At 40.0% G+C, this 10064-nt stretch overlaps 1 protein-coding gene across 1 annotated transcript in view; it reads left to right on the top strand.

Annotated features, from left to right (window-relative positions):
* The window catches only part of slc6a5 (solute carrier family 6 member 5), a 61709-nt gene that overhangs the window by 9748 nt on the left and 41897 nt on the right, over nt 1-10064 (top strand). Inside the window, exons 5-6 of the mRNA XM_020518693.2 lie at nt 7209-7340; nt 7445-7618. Coding sequence (XP_020374282.2) covers nt 7209-7340; nt 7445-7618 — 306 coding nt within the window. The remainder of the gene's footprint in view (nt 1-7208; nt 7341-7444; nt 7619-10064) is intronic.

The raw sequence follows: 10064 nt of genomic DNA, 5'->3' as shown, positions 1-10064 counted from the left end.
CTGCTCCTATGATGCTGCTTGGCCTGCTGTGTTCATCCAGCCCTGCACCTTGTTGTCTCGGATTCTCCAGCATCTGCAGTTCCTACTATCTCTCCATCAGGTATGAACCTGTTATCGCTGGTGTGGCCTTACCTTTCAGTATCAAGGTTGGTTAAGAAAGATAAACTGTTCAGTTTAGAATTCGATCTAAATTTGGTTTTGAAACAAACATTCAGCAGCTGAACTTGGAGTGTTGTGATGGAAACAAATAAGAAGAAAAATTGCTGGAGAAACTCAGCATGTCTGACAGTATCCTTGGAGAGAAAAACAAGAGTTAATATTTCGAGTCCAGTGTCCCACCAAAAGCGTTACTCTGTTTCTCTACGCACAGATAATTACAGACCTGCTGAGCTTCTCCGGCACTTTCTGTTCTTGCTTGTCTCGGATTTTCAGCATCGGCAATTCTTTGTTTTATTTCACTGCTCTGATGGCGCTGGACTGATTACGATTTTGACTCGGTTCAGTTTTGGCGAACTTTGACCAAAACGGGCGACAGGCTGAGCTTCCAGTTAAACTACCACAGCCTGCCGAATTCGCAATGTACACCCTGATGCGCAATGTTGGCCAGAAATGGAGATAAACTCTGCTTTAAAGTTATCCATCGCGTATGGAGATCGCAGATCTCCCGCTTTAGTGTCTGCTGGCATGAAACAGTTCACGGGCCTTTAAACATGTAGCAAAAATAAAAAGCGCTGCTTTTTACAAATCTGAAATGTTGGAAAATGTTGGAACTTATCTTGAAGCTTGATATAAAATCGAGCAAATAAACGCTGCAAAAAAATAACCAGAATGTACAGACAGTTTTTAAACAGCCGTTCAGTTGTGTTGGATCTGGGATGTTCGCCTTTAGTAAAACGTTGAAAAATGCTTTTAGATGATCGCTCTCTATTGAACCCCAAACATAGCTTTAATTGTGATGGTGCAGTTTTGGCGTCCTATCACAAATGGGTTCATTCGCCCTAAAACGCCAGGTCCAGCTGCATAAAGTACGTATTTTAACTGCCTTACTCATAGGTCCACACATCAGCAAAGGCAAAGATTCTCAAATTGGGGAGAGAAAGTAATGCAAGATAGAACGAGGGAGACAAAATGACAGGAGCAAATTACTGCTGACGCTGGAACCTGTTCTAAAAACAAAACAAAAATGCTGGAAATCACAGTGGATCAGGCGGCATCGTGGAGACAGACAGTAAGCTAACATTTCGAGTCCATGTGACTCTTCATCAGAGAAAAATGGTATTCAGGTCCGGGAAATCAATGGGCCGAAGCATAGACTAAACTGTGACGGAAACGAAATGCAAATTAAGACAAGAATGGCCACAGTCAGAGCAGCCATGACCTTAATTGAATGGTTGGATGGGCCGAGTGGCCCACTCCTGTTGCTAATTCCGAGGATTGTGCTTCACTGTGTAGCGGGAAGAATACTAGGAAAGGACACGAGGCCTCAGGAACGGAGTATTTATTCCCCTGTGAGATAGTATGAACTGCAGATGCTGGAGAATCAGAGATAGCAAGGTGTAGAGTTGGATGAACACAGCAGGCCAAGCAGCATCAGAGGAGCAGGGAAGCTGGCGTTTCGGGTCTGGACCCTTCTTATCAGAAATTGTTATCTCTTTATTCCGCTGTGCTTTTCACAAATCAGTGTTTGGGTTACTGCGATACATAATGCAGCAAAAATGACCCCCCAACTTCGACCAGTTCTTTTTTTCATTTATAAAAAATGGCGTTTTTGATTTATCCTTGATGTAATGTATTCAGTTTAAAACTTTCGGGGAATCAGGCGGTGTTCGTGCTTTAGCATCGGGCGATCATTTTCCTCGATTTTGCTTTTTTTTTGTTAAGCAATGCGGGCGTTAACATTGGCGATGTGTTTGCACATTAACTTCTCTTAGTTCGACAACAGCGAATTAATCTTGTGATAGTCGCCGAAGTGGAACCGTCGGCCTTGCGAGAATGCTGACTCCACGTGCCTGTACCCTTTGGTTCAAGCTCTCTCATCGCCAGCTGTACTTACACGTGTCATCGACCCTTTGTAAATATTATTTAAGTGTTATTTTAAGAAGGGTTTAAAGCTGTTTTTGCGGTGATATCCACGAGCCGCATTTATCATTCTCTCTCAGAGCTGTGAGACCTGTTATCAGGAAGTACTCCTGTTTATCTGCAAAGAATTAATTACAGTTGAGAATATGCCCATGGGTCATTAGAATTACAAGATGCTGTGGTGATGATATTATCAGGAATTGGAGGATTACTTGGGGGGTGGGTGGGGAGAGTGTTGGGGAAATTGTCCAAAATGACTCCCATTTGAAGACACAGTTGTGTGAAATTACACTCAGTTTCTCTGCCAATTTCATTAGCGCATGCGAATTAGGTGAGTGATCCGTTGGCGTTTCAAGGTGTTCAACTGAGGCACTGTAAAGACTGTTAGGGAAGGTCCCAGAAATGTCTGAGATCAATCGATTTAAAATGGCCCAGTAGAGGGGCCACATTACCCCACAGTGTTGTTCAGACATAGAGTGTGTGTATCCCGGGCCTGGAACTGGATAAAAGTTGAGCAGCTCTGCTACCCTTTCATTTCTACAGTTCAAACTTTTCTACAAAACAGCCATTACGGATAATGGGCACATGAATACATCCACATGTAACTTACTTACGTCCATTTTTTTTTATTACTCACTCATCTGATTTACATCTCTCTTAAGTAGACACATAGAAAATATAGCAGGAATGTGCCATTCGGCCCTTCCAGTCCCCTGCACCATTTATAGGGTAATAAATTCATACAGCCACTTCAAACCCCAAACTAAACTAGTCCCACCTGCCTGCACTGGGCCCATATCCCTCCAAACATTTCCTGTTCACTTACTCATTCAAATATTGTAACTATAGCCTCACCCACCACTTCCTCTGGAAGTTCATTCCACACACAAACCACTCTCTGTGTAAAAAAGTTGCCCTCATGTCCTTTTTAAATCTTCCTGATCTCTGTTTAAAAATTTACCCCCGGTCTTGAAATTCCCCACCATAGGGGAGAAAAAAAACCTGCCATTCACCTTACCTATATCCCTCATGATTTTATAAACCTCTCTAAGGTCACCCCTCAACCTCCTATGCTCCAGTAAAAGAAATCCCAGCCTATCCAGCCTCTCCCAAAAACTCAAACCTTCCATTTCCACCGACGTCCTGGTAAATCTTTTCTGAACCCTCTCCAGCTTAATAATATTCTTCCCATAACTATTCACTATTCACTTTAATCATGGCTGATCATCCAACTCAGTCCCCTGTTCCTGCTTCCTCCTCATAAACCTTGATCCCTTTAGTCCTAAGAACTATATCTAACTTCTTCTTGAAAGCATTCTTTTTTTTGGCCTCAACCATTATCTGTTGCAGAGAATTCCACAGGCTCACTACTCTCTGGGTGAAAAAAAAACTCCTCATCTCAGTTTTAAATTGCCTACCCCATATGTGACCCCTTGTTTCTGGACTCCCTTGTCATCTTTCCTGTACTATGCTCTTTAGGCTGGAGCTACATATGAACTTCCATTTTGGTGTGGGTAGGGGTGGGGGTTGGGCAGGGGATCTGGGGGAGAGTTGTTTCTTGCTCTAAGACTGCTTCGCAACCTGAGTCCTACATCCCCACCCAACAGGTAAAGCTTCCAGTATAGTAAAAGTACCGTGGGTGCTGGAGAGACAGAAAATGCTGGCGAAATTCAGCAGGTCTGGCAGGATCTCTAGGGAGAGAAACAGAACTAATGTTTTGAGTCCCATCTGTATGTTTTTGAAAGGGGTGAGAAAAATGAAGTTTTTATGCAGTTGGGAAAGGTGGGTGGGAGGAGCTGGGACAGAAGAAGCATGTGGAACAGATGAGAATTGTGATCTGGAGCAAAATTCAAAATTTGTGCCAATGGTAGCAGAGAGGAATCATGGAGGAAGGGTAGATGTTCATATTAGGTGTTAATAGCAGAAAATTGGTGAGCTCTGCTTAGAGTAAACCCATAAGCGTGACACAGAGTGGGTAGAGGAGCAGAATGGGTTAAATTAAAATGGAGGACAGATTTCATGCTTTGAAGTTGTCAAACTCAATATTGAGACCCTGAGGTTGTAAAGTGCCTAAGCAGAAATTGAGCTGCAGTTCACTCAGTTTGCATTGGATAGTGCAAGTCTGTTGGTTCTATGTCAAGAGATAGTTAACTCCATATAAGCCATCTCTCTGCTAATTCTCTGAAGGAGCTACAAATGAGGTTAGCTTCCCTGTTCTGTTTCTATTAACTCTACATTTTTAAAAAATGCATTTGGCATCAAAAATCCCTTTTGAAAGCCACCATTGAATTGGATTCCACCAACCTCGCAGGAAATACACTCTAGATAATAAAGCGCTAATGAAAAATAATTTATTTTCATTTGCCTTGGCTTTCTAGCCCATTATCTTGAATTGGAACTCTGTGATAACAGGCTGTCCTACCACTTTTGCCATATGTCTCCAAACAAAACTCCACATAATTTGCTCACAATTAAATGGATAATGTTGGGAGAATGGGAATTCTTTCAGGTTGCTAGTTGCCCTGTAAAGGTGGCCATTGACCTTCACCCTAAATCTTGGTAGTTAATTCAACATAACCTGGGCTTCAGACCCCTGTCACAGTATCATTGCCTTCCAGTGCTTTTTCTAAATGTGGGATTTTGGATGCTGCAGCCCAGTCTATGCTAACAATAAAATTGAGCTGACAGGAAGGTGGAATTTGTTCAGGCATTACACCTCAAAACTAAATTTAGCAGTATTGAATGTGGACTTGGCAGAGTAACTCAGGTGTGTCAGCTAAATGTTGTACTTTGCAGTTATTGACCTGTGACAGATATTTGCAATATTATTATTTCTTCAGCGTCTGCATGCTTTGTCTGTTGATGTATTGGCCGAATTTAATACTGTGCTGGTCTTGCCACAGAGCAAGAGCTCACACTGGCTTTATTAAGCGTGGTGATGGTGTAGTGGTAGACTCATAATCCAGAAGTCCTAATGTTCTGGTCATGGGTTTGAATCTCGCTCTCACTAGTGGTCAAATATAAATTCAATAAATTTCTGAAGTAACAAGTAAGCTGGCAGCATGATTATTGTCAATTGTTGTATATAAAACATTGACCTGGCTCACTAAAGCACTTTGGGGAAGGAAGTCTAGACTGTATGTAACTCCAGACCGACAGCAAAGTGGTTGACTCTTAACTACTGTACTCTCTGTGCAATTAGGGACAGGCAATACAATGCTGGCTCAGCCAATGACACCTCATGAACAATTTAAACAAAAATAAAGGCAAAATATTGTGAATGCTTGAAATCTGAAATAAAAATCAGAAAGTGCTGGAGAAACTCAACAGGTTTGGAATCATCTGTGGAGCAAGAAGCAGGTTAATGTTTCAGGTCCTATATGACGCTTCTTTGATTTAAAAAAAAATGTACCTCAAAAGACATTGTATCCTTTCAACTGCAGAAACAGCTATCAATATCATTACACTGTCACTAAAGGTAAGGTTATTTGGAAGTCAAACTGTCTAAATGAATGCACTTTACAGTTATAAGTTTTTAGGGCATGTCCTCTGGCACAAGGGATTTTGAAGTGCCAGGGGAGGAGAATTGTAGCCACAGTGTGGGGGCGAAGTATATAGAGAGAGGCTCAAAGCTTCCCTGAACAGCCAGGAGAAGCAGTAGAATAATTTGTGCTGCTTCCTATCCATTAAGAAACCTGCCAAATATATAACGTCTACCTGGACGTTTTCTTAGTCTAGGAAACGATATAAATTCCTCACTCAGATATTAATATTAGCTGATCCTGAAAAAGTTAATGAGAACCCAATCTGCATGTTTGAACAAAGTTATCAGGGACTGGGTTTAAGGTTAAGGTTAGGAACCCTTGTTGGATTTGTTTAAAATTGCAGCTGTGCAGCTTGGACTAAGAATGAGATGGGTGATTTACCCAACATTTTGTGGTTGCTATGTTCTGCTGATTGGAATGGTCAGACATTAACAATTTGCCAAAACAGCAACATTATCCTTTAATAATAGTTAGATACTGAGGATGTTGGAAATCTGAAACCATAACATGCTGTTATGCTCTGGCAGCATTTGTGGAGAAAGAAATAGTTAACTCTTTAGTCCTGAATGACTCTTCTTCAGAACTTATTTCCCTTTACATTATTGGTCAATGTCAAAATTGTACCTCCTCCTCTTTGTAACCAAATTTAGTGAAATCACTTAATATTGTGTAAGTTTCCAAATTTACAAGACAACCCAAAGAAAAGCAAAATTCTGTGAATGCTGGAAACCTGAAAGAGAAAGAAATGCATTTCTCCAGCACTTGCTCTTTCTATTATGAAGGACCTATCATATTTCTGAATTAGATCATGATTAAGGCTGGCAAGGAAATGGAGATAAACGTATCTGATGGGAGAGTGGAAATATTCTTTGAACTAAAGGCTCAGAAGCAGGAGTGCCATTTCAACATAAGGAAGTAAATGATCAGTTTCTGGCTTTATACTTTGCCATCTTCTCATTGCTGCATAGACATGCTGTCCATTGTATAATGTTCATTGACCTGTTTATTTTAAGTGAGTTCATTGGTTGAGGGAGCTACAACTGCTATAAAATGCAGAAATCAATTCTGTTGAGTAGAGAACAAAACCCAGATTCAGCCCAGATACCCCCAATGTATTGAATCAGTTTGGAGATCACCAGCAGCCGGACTATTCTGTAGAGAACAGGAGGTTGGAATGGATAGTTTTATCTATCAACCAAGATGAAATGATGTGACTGCTGTTTGATTCAGATCTTTAGATTCTTGGTGACAGTAATTTCCCCCTCTTCTCGGTACAGGTACAGTCTCTCAAATGCTGAGCCTGTAGTGCCCTCCAGTGTCATACTGTGTCTCTACATTGCATTTCAAATATTTCTTCTTCTGAGTTGTTTTTATAATATGTGATCATTGCTTATTATTAAGTCCATCTAATTTGATTTTTTTGTAATGATCTATTGAATTGATATTGTAATCATAAATAAAATATGGCATTAGATTCCTAGATTTCATGACATAGTTTCAATATTGCTTTAAAATCATTTTAGAATCTGTGGTTGATCAATAATAATCTGAGTGGTGTGTTCATTCATTGTTTCCCCCATTTAGGTGCATTTCTGATTCCCTACCTGATGATGCTTGCTTTTGCTGGAGTCCCCATTTTCTTTCTGGAAACAGCACTTGGCCAATTTGCCAGTCAAGGCCCTATATCCGTGTGGAAAGCTATTCCTGCCTTACAAGGTAAGGCATTGAAGCTGATAGACTCCTCTTGATGTTGATTTTATTTAAAAAAAAAAAACACCTTATTGCATATTAAATTGTCTCATTTCTCATTCTGTTTGTAGGATGTGGACTCGCTATGTTAATCATCTCAGTTTTGATTGCTGTGTACTACAACATCATCATATGCTACACTCTCTTCTACCTTTTTGCATCGTGCATACCTGTCCTTCCCTGGGCATCCTGCGAAAATAGATGGAACACTGCAAACTGTAGAGACAAGCACAAGCTGTTATTGGGTAACCACTGCAGAACCTATTCTTTGGACTCACCCAATCTTCTTGCCTACTGGAAGAGGTTTTTTTTCTTAAAGACATGCGCTTGCTTTACAGGGACCACCATGGATATCTGTGCAACATAAAAGTACCTTAAAACTACAAGCGGTCTTGTAAAGTGCTAACAGAGACCACAGCATCTTCCAAAATATTGAGCCTTAATTGCTTTTATTTACTTTTCACTTTCATCCATCTTTGCTGACTAGTGGAAATCGGAAAGGAGGTTACTGCTAGTCATTTTACTGCTGCTGTTATAATAATTTGGATTGCAGTGTGATTTTATATACATTGTCGCCTTCACTCATGTAGGACTATGTTACCTTATTGGAGGGTCAATAAATTCAAGTAACTGCAGTGATCTTGGAGAGATGTAGCTTGTGAATGGGTCTTCTGGCTTATCACTAATGATTTTGAGTTATTGAAAAAGTAAGATGGTCAAATGCATTAACAATATATTACAGGGCAGATAGAGGCCACTTGGCCCATCACATCTGTGCTGGCTTTCTGCAAGATCTGTCCCCCCTCAATCCTTTGCCTTTTCACCAAAGTCTTACAAAATTTTTTTTTTTCCAAATATTTACTTGAAACCCAGCCAAAAGATTTTATGGATTCTACTTCTGGACCATTGTTTCTGTAAGAACCTGACCTTTACAAAATGTTCTTCTGATCACCTCCACTCTTCTTCGACATGCATTAATTTGTGTCTAAAGATAATGCTAGCCAAAGAAAGTAACTGTACGGATAGTTACTGGCAATAAATTTCATTGTCGCGGGTTAATGTTAGAATCTTTTACTTTGAAAGGCATTCATTTCACAGAGTTCTCTTGAGCCGATGATCCCAAGAGTTTCGAATGGATGTAATTAGTGATCCCAGCCAGGAAGGCCCACATTGATTTGGTGCCAATGGATTAGATCAGTGGCACCCTTTTTTTCAGTCGGTGTCAGAAATTTATCTGCTCCAATTTAGCATGTTCTGCCTTTTGACTATAAACGGACTCAAGTTTAGCCCAGATACAATGAAAACTGTGGAACAAGCTCATAATTCATGTTAAGGAATTTCCTTCAAATGTGTAATGGTTTATATTTCTCTATAATACTCAGGAATTGTTATTGTTTACAATATGCTTATAATGCAAGTAGTAAATATGCCGTTTTTCAGTGTTTGCACAAGACTGTGAGGCCATAAGCCTGTTTCAGTAATTTTTCGAATGTCAACATTTTGTCTGTGTATAATCGAATTTCATCACTTTTTTAAAATTTAAAACTCTATAAATAACCCTCCAATAAGGTTAAGCACCTTCATTTTCCTTCATTTCGTTTGTTACAGATGCCCTAATTTCACTTACTGTGGCTCCGAGGGTGGGTATTTAATTCCCAATCCAATGCTAAATTTGTTGTTAATCAGCTGCAGATACAGTTGCATGATGGTCAATAAATCACCATTTGATTGATCTCTCTATGTTCTCGAAACAGTGATTCGGAACAAGATGTAACCAAATCCTCATCAATTCAAAATGCCACGTATATCGCTTCCTTGAGCGTAGATCATTCAGTTGTCACAATTATTCTCACCCGCTCAGTTCCAACATGATCAGATTTATGGCAATGCTTGGTGCAACACATAAGTACACTCTCAGTGCCACTGTGAGCAGTTAGCTTGATTAAAACACCCCACTCATTAATGGTATTACTGAGATGTACCATTATGATCCCAGGACAGCTGGAGCAATATACAATTGCAACTGATGGTTTCAAAGGGTCAGTGATGAAATGTAATAAACAAGAGATACTGTCATCATCCTAAATTAGTTCAATTTTTATCTTGCATAAAAAAGCAGGTAACTTGATTGTAAAAAAAATAGTTTCCTGAATATTTCAAGATAAACATGGAAGTGTCAGGCAAGTATTAACGATATAAAAAGAAGTTGCTTGCCCTCTGTAAACCAATTCAAATTTGCAATCATGATTTCACCAAGGTATAACAGTTTCAAACATCAAAGACTCCAAAAACAGCAGAAGGCAAAAATAACGTATCAAGGTATATAATCTCAAATTCTTGGTCACGTCGGCACTGCTTTTGTAACACTAATAATGGAGAAACGGGATCAGAAATCACAGGACACCAGGTGGTAGTGCAACAGGTTTATTTGAAGCTACAGGCTTTCGGAGCGCTGCATCTGATGAAGGAGCAGCGTTAGTGTTCACGACCATTATTCCTCTGAAACTCCGCCTTCTGGAGGGTTCGCGTGTGCACTTTTAAAGTTTGAAATCCAGGAGCTGGCAGTAATTTTATGCTTCTCTTACAGGGAATGCTGCTGAATTCCCCATCAATTGTAATTAATTAGGAATTGCCAAACTTATGAGAAATTGCTCTGTTACACTATTAGCCTTGCTGTATTAGCCTTTGAAA

Source organism: Rhincodon typus, chromosome 17 (genome assembly GCF_021869965.1).
Source record: "Rhincodon typus isolate 14 chromosome 17, sRhiTyp1.1, whole genome shotgun sequence".
Classification (NCBI taxonomy): domain Eukaryota; kingdom Metazoa; phylum Chordata; class Chondrichthyes; order Orectolobiformes; family Rhincodontidae; genus Rhincodon; species Rhincodon typus.
Note: the sequence above shows the minus strand (reverse complement) of the source record. Positions and strands in the feature narration are given on the sequence as shown.